This window comes from Erythrolamprus reginae, chromosome 2, assembly GCF_031021105.1.
Source record: "Erythrolamprus reginae isolate rEryReg1 chromosome 2, rEryReg1.hap1, whole genome shotgun sequence".
NCBI classification, from domain to species: domain Eukaryota; kingdom Metazoa; phylum Chordata; class Lepidosauria; order Squamata; family Dipsadidae; genus Erythrolamprus; species Erythrolamprus reginae.
The window spans coordinates 323,432,912-323,454,167 of NC_091951.1; the positions used below are offsets into that span (position 1 = coordinate 323,432,912).

The 21,256-nt window shown below is 38.6% G+C and overlaps 2 protein-coding genes across 9 annotated transcripts in view; one reads left to right on the top strand and one right to left on the bottom strand.

Annotated features, from left to right (window-relative positions):
* The window catches only part of MIER3 (MIER family member 3), a 34,634-nt gene extending 30,302 nt beyond the window's left edge, over positions 1 to 4,332 (top strand). For 4 of the 7 annotated variants that reach the window (XM_070743314.1, XM_070743316.1, XM_070743318.1 and 1 more), the window contains 3 exons: positions 1,217 to 1,344; positions 1,465 to 1,619; positions 1,701 to 4,332. In XM_070743314.1, the coding sequence (XP_070599415.1) occupies positions 1,217 to 1,344; positions 1,465 to 1,619; positions 1,701 to 2,155 (738 nt within the window). In that variant the 3' untranslated portion in view covers positions 2,156 to 4,332. The remainder of the gene's footprint in view (positions 1 to 1,216; positions 1,345 to 1,464; positions 1,620 to 1,700) is intronic. The other 3 variants (XM_070743315.1, XM_070743317.1, XM_070743320.1) reach the window with 1 other exon arrangement.
* A 4,286-nt stretch (positions 4,333 to 8,618) lies between these two features.
* Positions 8,619 to 21,226, bottom strand: SETD9 (SET domain containing 9). 2 transcript variants are annotated; one of them, XM_070736369.1, is made up of 6 exons: positions 20,846 to 21,226; positions 15,843 to 16,210; positions 14,088 to 14,211; positions 9,924 to 10,039; positions 9,579 to 9,684; positions 8,619 to 9,396 (listed from the first exon to the last, which is right to left on the bottom strand). In XM_070736369.1, exons 1-6 carry the CDS (start codon positions 20,929 to 20,931, stop codon positions 9,309 to 9,311), a joined length of 888 nt encoding a protein of 295 aa, XP_070592470.1. In that variant the 5' UTR covers positions 20,932 to 21,226; the 3' UTR covers positions 8,619 to 9,308. The 2 variants fall into 2 exon arrangements, with proteins under 2 accessions (XP_070592470.1, XP_070592471.1); XM_070736370.1 differs by lacking the exon at positions 20,846 to 21,226 and adding an exon at positions 20,220 to 20,776.
* Positions 21,227 to 21,256: the final 30 nt, after the last annotated feature.

Consider the following 21,256-nt stretch of genomic DNA (forward strand, 5'->3'; position numbering starts at 1 on the left):
CTCCAAGGATTGGATATTAAAAGTACTATTCTATGATCATTTCACTCCTACCTAAATGAGCAGTCCCACTTGCAGGTCATGGTGGGGCAGAACTTGAGTCCCAAACTTCCTTAGTTTTAAATATGAGTTCATTGGATATTTTCATTCTTTTCTTTTTATATGACATTATATCCTGACCTTTTGAGCATCCACAAATGGCCAGTAACATAATATAAAGAAGAAAAGAAAGCAGTACATTGTTAGTAACTACTTGTGGGGTCCAAATAGTGAATAAAACTTTCTGTTCCAAATTTTGGAACGTTCAGATTTATCTATAAACATAGCCAGTGAATTGTATTTAAAACTATGAAGTTTTATTAAGAATAGTATTTTAAGAGACAAAATAATTATTTTAAAATTTAGATCCCCCCCCACACTTAGGATTGTTTTTATAAGAATTAAGTGCCAAAATTCCAATTATCTCTCAAGCTTCTTTAAACATAGGTTTTATCTTTAATTTGTGCACTGTAAAACTGTGAATTATATGTGCATACCACCAGACCAGTCTGTAGGAAGTTCTTGAACCCTACAGTCAGTGACAATTACAGCTTTATTCCATTAAATAAGATTATAATTGTTCTGATTTTGCCACTTAATGTGTTATGAGTAGATTAAATTTATGAATACCTGAGTAAGATTTAATCCATATTCAGAAGTCTCTACTGTTCGCCATTGAAACATCTGCTTAAGGAAGAAGACAACGACTATATTGGAACATGCTGTAGTCCTCAATTTATGATCACAATAGAGACCAGAATTTCAGTTCTTAAGCAAGCAGTCATTAAGTGATGCATCATGACTGCTCCCTCGGCTTTCCTAGTTGGCAGTTAAGTGACCTTATGGGTCACTTAAGTTGGTAGAGTTTAAGGCAAGGAACATGGGGGTGCATTGGTGAAGGCCCATGTGTACTGCACATGAAATCAGGAGTGTGCTGCACTTTTATAAGTCCTTTTGTTCCAACACTTGTTGAATTTTGAACAGCTGCTGAACAAATGGACATAGGTTGAAGACTATCTGAAGACAGCTGATATGATATTTGCAGAGCTGTCATACTGGAATCAAACTGGCAATTCATAGTTTTCGAAGTATTAACAATTTGCTAAGTATTTTATCATTTGGACTCCTTCCCCATAAGAATTTACCACAAGTATTAAGGCTATTTTTTTTCTGTCTATAGGTGAGAACCAGGACAGTTGCTGAATGTGTAGCATTTTATTACATGTGGAAGAAATCTGAACGATATGATTATTTTGCTCAACAAACTAGATTTGGAAAAAAGAGGTACAACCACCATCCTGGAGTCACGTAAGTTGAAAGATTGTGCTTAATATCTCGTTTAGAATTTCCCACAATCCATAGTAGTTCATCATTATACTTTCCAAATGGACTTTATTAAATAACTTCTCGATGATCATTTTCTTGCAGGGACTACATGGATCGGTTGGTAGATGAAGCAGAAGCTTTAGGTGGTGCAGTTTCTTCAGCCATAATGTCAAATAATAGACTAGAGCCCATTCCTGATCAACAACTAAGCCTCCTGAATTCAATCACTGCCAATGATTTGACAGGTAAATTAAAAGGTAAATTAGAAAGCTTAGTATACCTATAGGTCGGGGAAATGGTTACATCTTGTATAACATTTCCCCCCCCCTCTTTTCTAGCACTGACCAACAGCGTAGCTACAGTCTGCCATTCTACAGATGTGAACTCAGAAGACGCCTTCCCACCTCTGGACAGTTTGCCCCGAACAGCAGTTAATCATGTGCCTGTCGTAACAGAAGATTTGCTTAACTTGCCTAGTAATGGTGAAAATGATTGTTTTAATTTATTTGAGACTGGATTTTATCATTCTGAATTAAACACCATGAACATGTGCGGTGAAGAATCTGAAAGGCCTGCCAAGAGATTGAAAATGGGAATTGCGGTCCCAGAATCCTTCATGAATGAAGTTTCAGTGAACAACTTAGCTGTGGATTTTGAGAATCATACACATCATATTACCAGTGCCAAAATGGCGGTCTCGGTAGCTGACTTCAGCAGTTTATCGGCAAATGAGACAAATGGCTTTATCAGTGCCCATGCGTTACACCAGCACACTGCCCTCCATTCAGAATGAATTTAAGCAGCAAATTAATGACAGTGAACACTGTTGGCAGTTTGTGGTAAACTTGATGAATTGATCAGGTTTGCTTAGTCTTTCACTGGAAGTTTGAACTATATGACATCAGTGATGTCTTTATGTACAGAACTATATCTTGATTTATCAAGAATAATTTCACTTTTTTTCCAATCCATAACTGTGGAAACTTCGCATAATATCTAGCAGAGTTCGGGACAAAGAGAACTATGTGGTGCAGCTTTAAGCTCTGCTTCCTTTCTTTTTAAACCCGTAGAGAGACTGCTGTCTCAAAACCAGCACAGAAGTTCTGAACTTAATAGAGTGGGTTTTTGTTCTAGGTTGCTTCTGCCCTAATGGATGCAGTGGAATAACATTTGTTTACAGGTACCAGTTCTGATCCTTGCTTAATGTAGCATTTTAAAAAAAATAAAAAGCAGGGAAACATTTCTTTAATTTAAACTGCACAACTACACAAGGATCTTTTTAAATGGAAGCTTCTGTCATCTGATATTAAACCAGAGCACTTCAGTTTACAAAACAACAGATTCATCTTGGTGATACTAGCACAAAAGACAGTAAGATCAAAGTCTGAGGACAAGCTTAGATGCTCTTCTAACATAACAGGCCACGGCTACCTTACACAAAAATAGTTATACTGTCCAAAGGTTTTGTGTACTTCAACGTATTAGCTGAAAAAAATGTGTGTTGTTCAAATTGGGGTGGGGGATATGTATACTTCCGAAAAATAGAATCTGAAAACACCAAGTATTAACACTGCTTAAAGCCACTAAAAATGATACAAATTGCTCACTCCACTAATGAATTACCTATTGGGGTTTGTCTTTACTTCAGAACCTGGCAGTTCAAAATAGCATGAACATTTCTAGATTAATAGATGGTGATATGCAATGTATCTGAATCGTTTTCAGCCATTAATGTAGTTTTCTTCCTGGATTATTCAGATTTAAGTATATTAATATTCCAGAGAGAAAACTTTTGACAAGATTGTTCTGTGTTGAAGGATTTGTGAAAGTTCACTAAAACTTTGGTTATCAATTATAAAACTTGCCAATGTTACACTGACACTTATATATATATATATATATATACATATACATATATATATTTAATTTTGTTACAACTGATTTTAAGGTATTTTTTCCAGTGTTGATAGTAAATTGCTTCATAGTTGTATATCAAAAAAGACACCTTAATTAATTCAAAAAGAGTGTACTTTATATTTCTACAGATTGTATTAGCATCTTAAATTTGAGCAACAGCAGAACGCTCAGTCACTATGAAAAGTTTTTGAGTTCCTCAAATTGCACATTTTAACCATTCTAGGAATTTAATTACCACGTATATATGTTAATGGTGATCTGTTGTAAAGTATGCATCTGAAACTTGTCAGTCTAATACAGTACACAATAATGGGTAGCCTTGGCCCTGGATCATATTCTGATATTTTCAGTCAAATTGTCAGCTTTCCTGTTGCTGTAATTTGTGCTGAATGCTGTATCTTGTGGGGTTTTTCTCTTATTCAACACATCTTATTTAATTTTGTAAAATACTCGCCGTATTTTTTTCCTTTTGTTATACATTCATGTTTATGGGTTTTTTCAGTGGCTGGTGTGTATAAAAACCATCACACAAAATGTATGAATGCTTATACCAGTTGCACTTAAATGAACACACCCATTCTCATCAACTGATGCAGTACTATGTTCAGTTTATCTATGCATTGCTGGGGTCTTAATGAAGACCGAGACAGTCTAGTTTCTCGTCTAAAATTTTGATTGTCAGCAAGTTAAATGGACACTTTAGTTATTTAATAAAGACTTTTGACCAAAATTCTAAAAATGGTATGAGAGAACAATGAATTCTGGCTAGTTTTAATAGATTTTTAATTGCTGATCTAATTTAGCCTATTGGCTAGCTAGCTGGTAATGTTTACTTTTAATTCCTTGTTAAAATGAGGCAATAATTTGCAAGATTATGTAAATATGTACATTCTGCATATCTTTTTAGATACCTATTCCAATATTTTCTGACTACTTCTGTGTATAGTAACATTTTGTGCATGCTTGATGTGACATTCATAAATTTGTACCACTATGACTTTATTCATGTAAAATAGCTATTTATTGAATTTTTCTTTTAAAAGCTGGACTTAATACTGTTTCTCTCTATTTTAAACATTTTACTGGAGAAATTGTTACTGTTTATTAAAAGAATTGCGTTTGAATCAGAATGAAGTTGGCTAAATTGCAGCCATATGAAAAGTACATTGTATTGATTCATTATAGGTAAAGCACAATTCTTCTAACAAACCGTGATGACTTCTTTGTTCATTGCTGAGTATATTCTCTGTTGCCCCCTGCTCTCAATCCATTTGTAAAAACCAAAAATCCATGGTGGGCACCTGCCGTTTGTAGAGTTATTACTGAAACTCCAAAAGATCATTTGATTCACTTGGATGTGCAACTGGTGCTGCAATAGAGCAATACTTCGACTTTCGTTAACCATTTCATCCTCTCAATTGATAGCTTTGTAACTGTTAATTTTTCTTCTTTATATAGACAGGCCAATCTTATCTTCAGACTGCTTTATGTTCTCCCAAGTATTGAATAGATTTTGTGCAGTTTTACTTTGGAATCCAATAATCAGATCCATGTTAAGTTCACATCCGGTAGTGCATTAATGATACTATTTAATTGAAACAAGCTCTTTGAATGTAAATGAGTGGATAGCCTAGCCACTAGAAGACTGTCCAGTGTTACAAGCACAGTGTCTATAAATGGGAAAGTAAATGTGCAAATAATGATATTTCCCATGGGGTGTTCTAGTTATTGCTTCAGGCCAATTGAGGACGACAGTCCGCCTCTAAGAAATCAGTCATGTCCATCATTAATAGGTTCAAATTACTTTACCCTGTGCATAAATTAGTGACAATCGCAACCAGTTTTAATATCTGATGCATAAGAGGAAGTTGCTATTGTCGCATTGGTTTTAATATTTGTACCTAAACACTTATATTTTTTTTGAACATTATTTTGTATTTGTTGTACTTTAATACCTGGTGTACAGTTCCAGAAATAAATGTCTGGAAACCCTTTTTCTCCTATGAAAGTTTTCCTCCTGATGCAACTTTTGTCCCTTTAATATGTTTGGACAAATATTTTTAAAATGAGTTATGCAAGTGACAAAAGGAAAGTGAATGGCAAAATCTATATTATTACTATGGAAAGGAATATGGGAAAAAAGAATGTGCCACTTGCAAAAAGGATTGATATGACCTGTTGTTGAGAAGAAATTGAATATTCCAATGGATCTACATCTAGAAAGGAGTATTCCTTATTGATCAAGTAATAACCAACAGCCAACACAGATTTGTTAAGAACAAGTCATGCCAAACCAACTTCATTTCATTCTTCAACACTGACCAAATTAGTTAACCAGCGAAATGCAGTGGACATTGTACCTGGACTTCAGCAAAGCATTTGCCAAGGTTTCTTTAAGGTTTCTATTTCTTCATAAGTTAGAAAAAAGCGGAATAGACAGCTACACTACCAGATGGATTAACAACTGGCTAACCAACTGTACCCAGCGAGTAGTCTTCGATGGCTCTAAGTCCACATGGAGAGAAGTAAGCAGTGGGCTACCATAAGCTTCCATCCTAGGCCCAGTACTCTTTAATATCTTCATAAATGACCTAGTTGAGGGAATAGCAGGAAAACTAACCAAGTTTCCAGATGATACCAAGCTGGCAGGAGTAGCAAACAGTCCAGTGGACAGACTCAGAATTCAGAGGGACCTTGACAGACTAGAACACTAGGCCCAAACAAGTAAAATGAAATTCAACAGGGAGAAAAGTAAAATCCTACACCTAGGTAAGAAGAGTCTACGGAGAAGGGCGACCTAGAAATCCAAATAATAAATAATCAAAACTACACATGCAAACTGGGCGAAACCACACTCAATAGCAGCAACTGCACGAGGGATCTTTACGGTAGACAGCCAACTAAATATGAGCCAGCAATGTGCAGCAGCATCCAAAAAGGCCAACAGTCTTGAGCTGCATAAATAGAAGAATACAATCAAGGACCAGGGAGGTACTAGTATCTAGGTATCTATAAAGCCTTAGACAAACTACACCTAGAGTACTGCATCCAGTTTATCCAGGTAAATGCAGCATCTTCTAGATTAAAGCAGGGGTCTCCAACCTTGGCAACTTTAAGACTTGTGGACTTTGACTCCCAGAATTCCTCAGCCAGCTGGCTGAAGAATTCTGGGAGTCGAAGTCCAAATGTCTTAAATTTGCCAAAGTTGGAGACCCCCTTGATTAAAGCATTCAAAACTACTAACACATTGGAATACTATCTGTCCGAAGTTTAATTTGCTATAATGAAATTTCAGAACAGTAGGAGTCTCTTGTCCCACTCAGGCATGCACATGCATAGGTGTCCAGAGTCTTTATTAAGGCTTCTATAACTTGCCTCAGCAAATTTCCTGGGCTTGCACCAGCGTGACTCCATCGAGTCCCAAAGGCTACCCAAATGAAGCCAATACCTCAAGGCAAGGCAAGTCCAGTTCACTAGACAAAAGCAACTTCCCAAGGCAAAGGCAAGGCAAGGGCAACAGCTGGAGACACAATCCAAATTTCAAGGCAAGAAACAGCAAGGAAACAAACACATTCCCAATATCATGTCCATCTATCTGCTGTGCTAAATAGCCAGTTTCTGGGCAGCCCATCGAGAGAGGCGAGGCTACTTCTTTATGAGTAAACAGGCTGACTTTTGCCTTTTCTCTGCCCTACACGTTCTTGGATCAGGTGCAGAAGGCAGTTCCTCATCACTGACAGCTGCAGCTATGCTTTCCCCACCTGAAGCCTCAGGGTTGTCCTGCAGCTGTGCCTCAGCCAAATCCCTTTCAGACAGCTGCTTGAAGCCACTGACCAATTAGCAATAGCAAAAAGACGTAAATGAATGAATAAATAAATACATTGTCATTGTATGTATATACACAGTATACCCATGCAACGAAATTCGTATGCCAAAACCCAATCTCAACATACATAACAATCCGAAAGAACATGCTCAACCCGCCACAATTTCCCACCTGAACCATCCAACATCCACACAACAGACCAAGTAGTATTGTCCAACAGTTCACTGATGGTGACCCCCTAGTATATTGTTAAGTGCAATTATAGCTCTGGGATTAAAAACTGTTCAGTGTGGTTCGAGTTTTAATTTTTCTGTATCTTCTTCCAAAAAGCAGCAGTCCCAAAAGATTGTAAGCAGGATGAGAAGAGTCTCAAAATGTTGTGCACCTTTCTAAAATAGCGAGATGTGAAGATATCGTCCAGGGCTGGTAACTGGAATTCAATGATATTCTGCTTTTACAGCCCTCTCTAAGTTTACACAATCAGCATATTGCCTCCAACAATCTGGGCCCTCATTTTACCCACCTCGGAAGGATGGAAGGCGGAGTCAACTTTTGAGCCGGTGGTGAGATCTGAACTGCTGAACTACAGTAGTCGCTAGCAGAAGTAGCCTGCAGTGCTGCACTCTAACCACTGTGCCACTCTGGCTCTTTCCCCTTCAGATGTGCCTGAAATTGGTTCATCCTCTTTTGAGCGGTCATCTGGAGAAGTATCTGGGAAGCATTAGGGGAAGTCACATAAACATATTTCATTTTTTTTCTTTGCATGACATGGATATCTTTGTTTGACAAGTTATAGTCTCGATAGATTCTAAAAGTGTCCAATGAATTGTAATTTATAATGTGATGGAAGGAATATTATTAAAATAAATGGGATGTAATTGTATTCCCCAAACCCCCCAAAACACAATGAATCCCTGCTTTATACTATTATATACATGATTTTTTTTAAAAAAAAAACTGAACAAATGTCTTGGCTTGGGTGTTTTACAGGATCAGCAAAGAGGTAAGCTTCATTAATCTTAATGGGAATAACATCAAGAAAAAAATAGGGTTACAGTCTAAAAATATTGAAGTGGACTTCATAAACACTGTACTGTATATGCACTACACAATTTATTTTTCAGCGATGACACTTCAAAATAATCTTTCTAATGATGCATTTACTATGCAATTTCGTAAATGTGCAATAGGTAGTACTCTTATCAAAAACATTTTACACAAAAATATATCAACAACTATCAACAGTATTAATTCATTACAAGGGAGGTATTAATGTAATATTTATTTATTTGTTTGTTTTGTCAAGTAAGTATTGGTGGTATACAGAGATATAATAATATTTATATACATGATACTAGTAAAAGAGAAACATTAGGACAAGATTTCAGAAGTCTACCTAAATTCCATAGCTTTAAAATTGTTAAAAATGGACACAAACAATATCTACTTTTAACAGGTTTGTTTCTATGTCCTTTTACTGGATTTAATGTATCAAAATCAATCTCAAAAGTCATTTATTTGAAAGCAATGTGTTTATTTACTCATCTAAATTTTTCTGTACAGAATTCCAAGAACTGTTGATGAGAATACGGATTCAAATACAATTAGTTTCTGCAGATCTGTTTAGAAGATGAGAGTGAGAAGGTGAGAGTTCCTGTTTACAAAAAGTTTCAGGTGCAGCCTGCACATGGATTTGTTATTTCTGTTTTTGGCATAACATAATTTTTCATGAAAAGTAGTAATCTGACATGTATGCTATCATATATATTACATATCAAATGTATAGTACAAGCACTTCTGTGGTTTATATCTTTTAGTTAACTAAAGGGACAAACTTCTTTTAACAATAGTAAAAAAAATGATAAAGCCATTCAAAATCCAAAATATGAGCATGTTAAATCCAATACATTTAACAACTTGAAGTCTCTATGTACACCAGGGAACACATTTATTTCAACTCATGTGCTTGTACCGGTGTTTGTGAAGCAAGCATTTTCCAAATAAGTTATGCCCCATATTAATGCACAAAGATTAAATTTCAACCAAAGCTTTTTGCTATTTAAAAAACACAGCAAAGTTGTCTTAGGAAGTATATAGTGGAAGGCATGACCTAATTCTCAAAACTTTTGTATCAAAATGTATCTTCAATAATTCTTTGTTAAACGATACCAATTTGGATTAATTAAAAATCCATACATGACCATCAAGAAATAACTGTGTAATAGTTTGAAAAAAGTTCTTCTCCTGGGCCAATGTTTCGGAGAGCTACCAAAACCACACATCTCAAGGGCCTGCAGATGGAATATTTCAGGAAAAGAAGTTGGTCTCAATTGTGCATTTATATTTTTTAACAACACAAGCAATTTTTTCCTCTGTTACAATCTTGGTATATCCTACTTCAAATATTTGAGAATGCTTAACAATTTAAATGATTAAATTATTCCAGAAATATTCAGAAATACAAATTTCTCACCTTTCTATTTCATGGCTGTAGTTTATGTTTGGAAGGTACTGTTTAAATTCTACAGGAAACCATTTAGGTATGTTCAGTTCCTGATAGCAAACATTTGCTTCTTTTTCTGATGGTAAAAGAGAAATATCTTAAAATGCCTGTACATTAATATTTTTCTGAACTTACTCAAGTAAGCAATCCCTCTACTATCTAAGTCCTTCTGCAGAAGATGAGCAGACTATTCTCTGATGTAGAATAACCTCTCCTATTTGCAAAATATAAATGGAAACCCACTGACAATATTTAGGCAGTTTGATAAGCAACGTCAATTTTTAAATCTAATCAACGGAGAAAAATTGGTCTTACCTGATGAACAGTTATTAACATATTGTCCCATAGCCAACGGATTTTGCATAGCAGTTGTAAGCCAAAAGACATCACACGTTTTTAAAGGACCAATTTGATCTCTTTTGCTGCATGACCTGAATGATATTATAACATTAGCCACAGCATTCTATTCTTATTTTATTTTATTTATTTAGATTTTTTATTGCTGCCTATTTACCCATGGTGACTCAAGGCAGCTTACAAAAATATAAAAACATTATATAAAAAACAATAAAACTAATAAAAGAGAGAATCATATATAATAAAATAACCCGCCCCACCCCAATGACAACACATCATTTGAGCCATTTACTGGGCTCCATCCTGCTCTGCATTCCGCATGGCAACTGGCAAAATCAGGTCTTCAGCACCTTCTGGAAGAGTTATTAAGAGTGGGTTGCTATCGGTATACCCTGGAGCTCCATTCCAGTAATGGTTGATAGATTGCGCAATTTGCACGCAACCGCTCTAGTGCCGTCTTTGCTTGTCCATTGGGTGGCGCCATCTTTTCCCCCAAAATTTTGGGCCTTCCTTCCTTCGCATGTGCAGAAGCAAAATCTCGTTAGGGGATGTTCACGTTCATGAGATTGTCTCAATTTTTTGATTCCATGCAAAAAACCACCAAAATTGCACATGTGTGAGCTTCCTCTCGTGAGATTTTGGCACATTTTTGCTTTCTGCGCATATGCGGAAGCAAAATTGCATGAGGGGAGGTGCAGGCAGGTGCCTGAATCAGCAGGATGCACACGCAGCTCACTGTTATGCAGGTAAGTGGTAGGCCATTCTAATCTCTGGAGGAATGCTGTTCCAGAAAGAGGGGGCCACCATAGAGAAGGCTCTTCTCCTGGATCCCACCAGGTGTATCTCCCTAGGGAATGGGACCTGCAACATTCCTTGCCTCTCCGCTCTGGTGGATTGGGTAGATGTGACTGGAAAGAAACGGTCCCTCAGATAACCTGGTGCCAAGTCATTATTGCTTCTTGGACAGTTACAAATTACATTTACTTGTTAGAGCTGAATTACTGTACACAACAGCCATACATTCTATTCAGTGGTGGTGTCAAATATTTGTTTGTGCAAACTATAGTAGAAATAGTATGATAGTAATTACTTGTTTTATATTTTTTTAAGTTAAAGGATGAGAATTTGTTATTCTGAAAATCTGAATGCTGAGACACTTGAATAACTTGTCTTTTCTGCTGGTCTCAAAATGCTGAGTATAGGCAAAACATAGCACGTGAAGGTCATAGCTTGACCTTCAGATGAAGAGAGCGCAAGAAACTACATTCAGCTAGTGCCCTAATCCACTACTGCCACTACTCCACCAAAAAGGAAAGAAAATAACATATAAGAGTCATTCTGTAATTTTAGTATATCATGTAGATATCAATACAAATAGCATTTTACCCACCAACAATCTATTATCTTGGCCACAAATTTCCAGCACCAGGTAATATGTGTAAGTGCTTTGCTTAAATGTTGAAACACTTAACAAGGCACATACTGTACAAGTAATACAGATAACTATATCAAACCTTACTGATTATTGCTTGCTTATGTGCCATTGATTCTTCTCCAGGATGCTCTGTTCTCAACCTAGTCCTCTAAGCCTTACAACAACGCACCTATCACCACATATTCACCAAATACAAATTCCTTGTGCGTCCAATCACACTTGACCAATAAAAAATTCTATTCCATTCTATTCTGTAATTGAGTCCATCTGGCTGGTCATCCTTTCACCTTCCACGTTTCCCAGCATTAAAGTCTTCTCCACAGAACTAGGTCTTTGTATAATGTGTCCAAAGTATGATAAGAGTCTGGTCATTTACAGACTTTAATATTTCTAACATTGGCATTGTAGTTTCCAGTCGCAAGCAGCACATCTTGCTTGCATGTCTGTCAATTTCAACTTACATGTGATCATTAAATTCACCAATCTCTTTTTCTTTATTAGTGGTTGAGGCATAATCATAAAGTTATGATTATAAGCTGCCCAGAGTTATTTTGCGGTAAGGCAGGTGGCCAATATGAATAAATTTAGACAACGCCATACCACACGATTCTCTAATTAGTATTAATCAGTTGTTCTTTGCATAACAGCCTGGTACTGTCTGTCTTTAATACCTTTTTCTTAATTATGTAATTAATACAATTCCTTGTTTTTTATGTCTGAGTAGAAAACAATTTGAACTTCTGATTAAAAGTCTCCAATTCACAAATGTCAATGGAGATTTTCAGCCATCCAGGTCATGGTTGTCCCAAATGTACTTTTTAAAGAGGCAGCTGGACTTTCTGGTTTTATCCAAACTTCTTGGATAAGAAATGAAATGTCTTCCAAGAAAAACCAGAAAATCCAGTTACAGTGGTACCTCTGTTTAAGAACTTAATTCGTTCCGTGACCAGGTTCTTAAGTAGAAAAGTTCGTAAGAAGCAGCAAGAGGGGCTTGCTGCGGAGAGGGGAGGCATACAAATCTAATAAATAAATAAATAAATAAATAAATAAATAATAAATAAATAAATAAATAAATAAATAATTTTTTCCCATAGGAATCAATGTAAAAGCAAATAATGCATGCAAAACCATCCATGAATTGTATTTAAGCACCGCCGACATTCTGATCCTTGTTCGGGGGTGGGTGAAGGAGGCAGGCGGAGAGAAAGACAGCGGAGGCAAAGGGGAATCCCGGTGGTAGTGGCAAAGGGGAATCCCGGCGGTGGCAAGGATAGGCGCTTCAGCCCGCAAGTCGGTGGTGGCAAGCACGAGGGGGGGGGAAATCCCGGCGGCGGCAGCAAGCAAAGGGAAAATCCCGGCGGTGGCAGTCATGAGGCAGGGGAATCCCTGCAGTGGTAAGAGAGCGCACAGCGGCCAGCATAGGCGGCAAGCATGAGGAGGGGGAATCCCTGGCGGCAAGAAAATCGGTAGCTTTATGAGCGGCCGCAGGCTGCAGAAGAGCAACAAGAAAGGAAGTTGAGTTTCCTTACCGCGATCCTCGGAGGTAGCATGGATAAGGTAAAACCGGACTCGGGTTCGTAAGTGGAAAATGGTTCATGAGAAGAGGCAAAACCCCCCAAACACCCGGTTCATATCTAGAAAAGTCCGTTAGTGTTGTGATTCAGTCTGAGGCTCCTCAGGGAATGGCTGGAACTCTGCCGGCTCCATGCTCAGAGGGGGAGGACGAGGACCAGGAGGAGGAGGAGGACCAGGCAGACGGGGAAGAGGAATGTCAGGACGAGGAGGAGGGAGAACAGCCTGAGACCCCCGGGGGGGAGCTCTCCCCAGCGAGTAGCCTGGAGTCATTAGATGAGAACGCACAAGCCATCATAGATATGAGGCAGAGAAGGGCAGCACAAAGAAGGGGACAATTAGCCAGGTATTTCCATCCCTAATAGGCAACAGCTGGGTTTGGGTGTGGTTCTCCTCAGAAAGGTTGAAAAGGCAGGCCCGCCCTTCCGGTATTGTGGAGAGTTATCTTTTGGGAGTCCTGTGACCTTGCTTCGATCCTTGGCGTCTCTGATTCTGGCTTGTGGCCTCGAAGGCTGAAAACTTGGGGGAGGCCTGGGTTTTATTATCTACAGTGGTGTGTGTGCCAGCAAGAAGCCTGTTGTATTGTCTGGCCGTCGTGACTCTTCTGTGAAGCTTCACAGCATTCCAGTTTGTAAGAACAGTTTTTGTTATCTGTGTTTGTTTTCAAAGATATAAAATGACTTTGCTTTTTACCAGCGTGTCTGGATACTCTTTTTAGTTGGTGTTGGCGTCTGGGGGAACCCAGACAGAACAGTTAGTATAGGTGTTCTTGGTAGAGGTATCACTGTACTTCTTGAAAAAGCACTTTGGGAATGATCTCAATTCAGTGTTACCTAAGCTATCCATATATTCAAATTTCAGCTGTGTTGAGCTTTCCTGCTACAACTCTAATTTGTGGATTTAAATTTTCTTTTTCGGCAAGGCAAAATCAGCAACTAGATATCCCAAAGGCTTTAATTTAGTTATTTTATAATTTGAATTCTGAAGATCCACAGCTCTTCCTCAGTAGCATATTGAATACTTACTACCTGACCTTTATATGGTATAAACATTGAGAGTAATTATTAATTGTTCTTTATTCATATCAATATTTACTCAACGCTCTTATGCCTTACCTGTATATAGCTTTTGAGATTCCCCTATTATTTCCATCAATAAGAACACCGTCGATACACCTAAATATAAATGGATTGCCAATGGATTGGAAAAATATGGGTTCATGATTTTCATACACTGTGCCTGTTTTTTAAAAAAGAATTATTTTAGATGCTTATGTATATTTCTTAGCTATATGTAATGAATTAAATATAGTTATTCTTCAATAGAGCAAAATCTTAACTTTTGTCTCAATAGCACAATATTCTTAAAATTTTGACATGGATTAAATACCATTTTAAATTACTGAATCACACCTACCATTTCCAAGGGGTTTGGTACATGATTTCTGAGACACGCTAAGCTGAAGAGTAACAGCAGTTCAACAAAACTGTTGAATAAGGATTTGGACACAGGTTCCTGCAGTTGAAATCCGAGTATAGGAGTACGGATTGTCCTCAACTTACAACATTTCATTTAGTGACTATACAAAGTTACAATGGTCTTTTTAAAAAAATGACTTGTTTTTCACACTTATGACCATTGCAGCATCCACATGGTCATGAAAAGAAAATTTGGATGCTTGACACCTGATTCATATTTATGAAGGCTGCACTGTCCTGGGGGTTATGTGAACATCTTTGCAATCTTCTGGCCAGCAAAGTCAGTGGGGAAAGTAGATTGACTTAACAACTGTGTTACTAACTTAAGAGCTGCAGGGTTTTACTTAACAGTGGTGGCAAGAAAAGATCATAAAATCGGGCAAAACTCACTTAACAAATGTTTCACTTAACAAAAAAAAATGGGGTTCAATTGTGATTGTAAGTCAAGGACTACCTGCATGTACCATGTCACACTGGTTTTGTTTTTCTAATTTATAATACTGATAATGGATAATACTAATAGCAATATGAAAGATATCACTGATGCTATCTCCACCATTTTTGGAAGGATTACTGAACTGGTAATGGTTGCATAACAGTACAAAAGTGTGCTATTTTTAAAAAAAGTACATACCATAGTAAATCTGGACCTGTCAGCACCGCATGGGCAATCTTAGAAAACAGAATCAAACTGTTTTGAAAAACATTTGGGAAACACTTAAGCAAAGGATGTTGGTTAGTTTGCAGGGCAGCTGTTAACAAACAGCTACAAGTTACTTCAAGTTAGTAATGGCCAAAAGACTAAATAAAGGCATTGGACAAGCAGTGTGTTGCTCCCAGTTTGGACTGGTTCTTAAAACCAGTAGCGCTGGTGGCAGGAGGCTCCACCCATCACCCAACACACTTTTGTGTTGTGTGCGTGCGAATTGGTGGCAAAATTATTTAGAACCCACCACTGTATCGGCCGGTTAATTCATATCAAGGAGAAAAGCTGTAGTTTAAAGAACTTTTAAACATATTAGACCCTAGTTCAAACTTTGCCAGCTCCAAAGGTGTTAAAAGATCCTGGAGAACTTTTGACTTCAGTGTTGATGATAATGAGGATCCAATTGCAACCCAGTGAGCAGAATTTAGAGCCTGGAAACCAGGATTCAACTCAGAAAATGTTGACTCCCTGGCTTGAAAACAGCTGTGTTGCTTTGTTAAAATATGAAATCATTGATCATCCTTTCACCCACCCACCTATCCATCTTCCCAATCCTTCTAAAAGGTCCTCCACATATAAACATTAAGTCAAGGATTAAACCTAAAGCTATGATCTGCTGTACCACCTGATGAATGAAATATAGAGCGGTTTATGTATTAATTTATATAAAATCAATATTTCCATACCAGGATACATTGATACGACCGTTCCTTCTGGAACAAACCCCTTTTCTACAAAAACTCCTATTCCAGCTGACTCCAGTGAACTGGGTTGTCGAATAATGCTGAATCCTAGAGTATTGAACAGAACGTCTTCTGGATTAAGGGCTCTTTGATCTTCTTGATCGTTGTATACAGTTTTGGATATTGTTTTGGATTGCACTGAGTTTATTTCTGGATATTTTGATTTAATTACTGGAATTACATTTAAAAGGCACATTTGTCTGTTCAAGTTATTTACAAATAAAGATCTAAACGTTTTCAGTAATGCTTGAAGGACATCTTCATCAGAAGCAATTTTGTCTTTAGATTCTTCTGGCACAAGCCGTAGAGTCCTGAAGTAAGATAGGAGGAAAAGGTAAGTTAAAGAATGGTCACGGTTTAAAATTTCATAAATTTGTAGGGGAAGGAAGCATAAAGAAATATTTTTTCTTTTTATAAGAAAATTTTGTTAAATTGTTAATGATTATAACTTCCAAAACATGGTTATTGTGATATCAAACAGATAGATAGGATGTCCACTTCTATACATCATCTAGGCCAGAGTCCTTAACTGGATGCTCCTCAGCACCTGCAAAGGTCATGTATTCCTCCAACCAACCCTGCCTTTTTAAAAAAAATCTTAGAATGGATGGTCTGGAAAAATAGTTTGTAATCACATCTGTCTTGTGCTGAGTTCCCTAGGCAAATGACCGATTTGCTACCTCAATGGCTTGTGTTTCTCCCGCCAGAGGGGAAAAGAAAACTTCAGTGCAGTGTTTCACAACCTTTTCTGCTCGGAGGAGGCACTCAGTGTCAATGACAATGGTGAGGAAGGGGGATGGTTTCGTGAACACACATGTTCACCCACCAATTCAGTGGCCCTGTTCTGAATTGGCTGTGGCCTGGCATTACTAGATGATGATGATGATTTCTTCAATTTATATGCTACCAGGGGTGGGCTACTGCCCGGACCGGGGTGGGGGGGGCAGTGGGGTAGCAAAAATGGAACTCCACCCCAGAGCACCCAATTGTCACTGAAAGATACTGAAAAGAAAAGCAGGGCGTCCTGCATAAGTCACACCCACAGTGTGGTAGTAAAAAAATTTGGTAGCCATCTCCCAGTGATCTCCCAGTGATTCTAGGCAGCTTACAGTTGTTAAAACATTTTTTGAAATCCAAAAAATAATATTGAAACATAAAATAGCACATGTCAAAGAGACAATGATGACAGAGGGAAGAAAAGGGAAGAAAGAGGTGTGGTATTCCATGTGTTGGTCAAAGGTCATATGGTTGGGGAAGTCCAGATATGACAAAAAGCCATATATGTGTTGTGGTTAGCTCTGGCCCAGCTCCTGCCCCAAGGACTGTGGATGTGGGGGAGACATCCACATGCCGCAGGCCTGTTTTGCTCCCAGTGGAATCTGCTGATGAAGGCTCCTCTGACCAAGAAGACATGAGTGACAGGGAGGAGGAGAGTGTGGCAGACAGCTCAGAAGGAGATCAATTATCTAGATCCTCCTTGGATTCGGAACAAGAGTTAATGATACAGCCACGCATGTGGAGAGCGATGCATAGGAAGCAACAACTGAGAGATTATTATCAAAGAAAATGAGGCCACCTGTGGTTGGGTGGGGCTGTGGTAATTAGTGAGGCTGCTATAAATAGCAGCCTGTGGGTTTGGCCATTGTGGAGGATTATGTGATCCTTGTGTTTCGTGACTGCCTTGCTGACTTCGACCTTTGTGTACTGATTTTTTCCTGCTTTGAAACTAAACCAGAGCAAAGTGTGTTTCACTTTGTGAAAGAAGAAGGACTGTGAATTACCTCACAGCTGCAAGCTAAGTATCTCAGAACTGATAAGGGACTTGTACAAATTACCAGTTTGTTTGGAGACGAGTGCTCTTTGCTATACAAAAAGAGGGCTTAGTTTATTTGGATTTTTGGTATAAAGAACATTGTTTTGAATTTTCAAACATGTGTGTGTCTGAAATTTGTATCTGTGAATTTTCGGGAGGATTCTACCAGAGAGCTCGACATAACATATATGGATGCTCAGTTCACATCATGCTGTAAGCATGAGTTAGCATAGGTTTTTGTTCAGGCATTGTAATCATCGAGTATCTGGGTAGGCCTGGAAAATTCTAGCCTGTAGCAAAATGTTCCAAGAGGGACGTGCTGTCTGGCACCATCAAAATACATTCTTTGCCTGCTGCCAAAACTCCCTAAAGTTACTCCCTAAAGTTATATCCTCGCACCTGCAACACTATCAATGAGATAGTTCTTTGTATACAAGTTACCACATCGCGTAAAACTGTGCATGTACATAGCTGAAGTAGCCTAGAGATAACATTCATTATAAGAGAACTGGGTAAAAAATAAAGTTGGCTTCATTCTATTATGCCGGGCTTCACGTTACAAGCTCCCAAATAAGCCCAAAGGAGAAATTCAAACACACGTTTGTAAAGTAAACAAAGTTGGTTTATCAAAAGGAAAATACTGTCCAAAACGCACTCTTAATCAGCCAAAGTGCTCTCCCACACACCACAAGCCTTGAATGCTGTGAAAAACATAAAACAAAAGCAAAGCAGATAAAAGGCAGCTGTGAAGATGTCATAGCCATCCCCCTTCAAGAATCCTCACGCTGAAACTTAACTGTGAATTGTTCCACAAAGTCCTTGAAAATCCTGAAGCCCTTCACAAAAATCTTTGTAAATCCCACAAACCACAAGTCTCTCTCTCTCATAAAACAGATAAACTCCCACGCAGAGAGGCATCAAGGCTGGCAATTTATCAGCAGCCCCATTAGCCTAATTGCCCCAGCCACAGATGTTCTTCCTTATTTTCTATAATACTTGCACATTTGTTCTTTCTTTGACATCAACCTGTTTCTGTGAACATCTATGAATGCCTCCCCTTCTGAATCTAAGCATGATGATGATGATGGTTCACTAATGGGGTAATTAGCTAATGGGCTGCCTATAATTACCCCCTCCATTGATCCTACTTCACTTCCAGAATGTTCCCCTGACCCAGACCCTTCACTGTCGGAAGCTGTTGGCAGTAAAACCCGCCTCTGATAATGTGAGGATTCTCCCACATCAACCCCTACAGTCCTTGGAGCAGGAGCTGGCCCAGAGCCAACCACAACACATTAGCTCCTCTGCCTATTTTTGAACCCTTCTCCGCTCTTCAAAGTGACATCAATCATCCTGTCCAAAGGCTTGGAGAAAAAGCCAGGCCCTTCAAAATCCCAGTAGATGGGGAGTAATTTGTATTTTAGGGGAATCACATTCCAGAGGGCAGTCACTGCTACAGAGAAAGCACATTCCAAGGTGCCAATAGGTGACACTGATTCACTGCCAGAGTGAAACATTCAGACAGATATTATGGGAGAATCATAGCCTTAGTCAATGTAGCTAATACAGTGGTTGCAACTTACCTCTTACCTGCAAATTATTATATACCTATAGTGATTAGAGTTCACAGACGTGAAATTAGCATCCCTTGTCCCCTTGGGGTACACAAACAGTTATGCTAGCCTTCTCTAGATATTGATGAGGGCAAAATGCCCACAACCCATATGGTAGTGTAAATTTGTTAGCTACACAAACATGCACACCAATCTCCCTGTGTTTCAACTCTTTTAGTTGGCAGGTTATGATGATGATGATGATTATTTATTAGATTTATATGCTGCCCCTCTCCGGAGACTCGGAGGGGCTCACAACAACAAAACAGTACAAATCCCATAGTTAAAAACAATTTAAAACCTTAATATAAAAAACAGTCATACAAGCTTGTACAAGCTTAACTTGTATTTAATAAATATCACCATTGCCTTCTACTGAGAAAAAGTAGGGGTCACTTCTAATGGCAATATATTTCAAGCAAAAAAGAAACTTTATTCACTATAATCTACTATACTACTGATGACTGGATGAAGAGTAGGATGTAGTAGGGCAACCCTCCCCCCAACTTAAACTGATATTTTGTGATCCATGTTCAACAGAACTTTTCATAAAATAAAAATATTTCATAAATCTGTTGCATTAGTATCCTAACAGACAATAAAAATATTTGTGTATGAAAGTATAAGACTATAATTCCATACAATTTCACTCAATAGTTTAAACCAAACATTTTCATCTTGCTATATTTATTATTTGCAAGGGAACCCAGAATCAATTCAAACTTGTCTTATTACAGACACCAGTTTGTTAATTCAGAAATCACAGATATCAGGTTGGAGAGAAAGCCCAATTAAGTTGAATGTGAACTGCTGTCAGTCTAGAATTGTCCTCATATATCACATTCGTAAATACTTCCTTTTGAATTTTAATTACTCTTCAAAGTAATAACTTACTTAATTGCACTGAAGAAGAGAACATTTGCCTTTTTAAAATCCATCATATAGGGAGAGAGGGGCGCAGGTTGTTAAAACAAAAATATTCTATCAGAAAGTGGGGTATTGATACACAAAAGGGAGGGAGGGAGGAAGGAAAGGTTTTTAGGAAGGAGGTCCTTCTGAGTCCTTCGGGAGTTGGGTGGCATATAAATTAAATTAATAAATTAAGAAGATGGAAGGCAGGCAGGCAGGATAGGGTTAAGTGATAAGGATAAAGGAAGAAAGAGAAAGAATATTGGCACAGAAAATAGAGGAAGGAAGGAAGGGAAGGAAGGAAAGAAGGGAAGGAAGGAATTTATCGATAAGGATAAAGGAAGAAAGAGAAAGAAAGAAAGAAAGAAAGAAAGAAAGAAAGAAAGAAAGAAAGTGAAAGGTGAAACTTCGATCAGGTTGGGAAATTCTTGCGAGAAGGTAAGGCGAACCTTCGCAATCCCGCAACCTTCCAAGAGCGCCCGCAAGAAACCCGCACAGAGTTTTCCAGGTCTTTCTGCATCGTTCTCTCTCTCCCCCCCCCCCCCCGCCGAAGCTAGGCCTTTCCTTCCGCGACCGGGGAGGGAAAGGCGGGCGCGTGCCCTCGCCCTCACCTGCGCTTGTGGCGGAGATTGAGTGCAATCCAGGGTACGAAGCGGTACTTGTAGGCCTCCCAGCGCCGCCGCAACCCTCCTAGCATGACAGGGGAGGGCCGGCAAACCGCGCCGCCGCCCGAAAAAGCAGCAGAAGGCGCGCCTCAGCGAAACGAATAAAAATGGGGGTGGGGGGGAAGTGAGGGTGTATTCGTGTGTGTGTATGTGCTCCCGCCAATCTCGAAGGCGGTTCTCAAATTTCGTGGAGGTGGGAAGTTAAGATGCTTCACCATGATGGCAGACATAACCCCCCCCCCCCCAAATAAAAGCGCTTAATATCCCAACTCGCCCTCCAGATCTCTCCAATTCGCGAAAAAAGAATCCTCCGGAACCAAACTCGACCCAGGCAGAGTTTCCCGGGACGTGTTTTGA

Coding starts and splice junctions, on each gene's coding strand:
- SETD9 (XM_070736369.1), bottom strand. CDS start 20,931: ATGCTAGGAGGGTTGCGGCGGCGCTGGGAGGCCTACAAGTACCGCTTC. Junction 10,040..14,087: donor ATCTCAAAAGCTATATACAG/GTAAGGCATAAG, acceptor AATATCATTCAG/GTCATGCAGCAAAAGAGATC. Junction 9,685..9,923: donor TGTTAATAACTGTTCATCAG/GTAAGACCAATT, acceptor TTTTACCATCAG/AAAAAGAAGCAAATGTTTGC.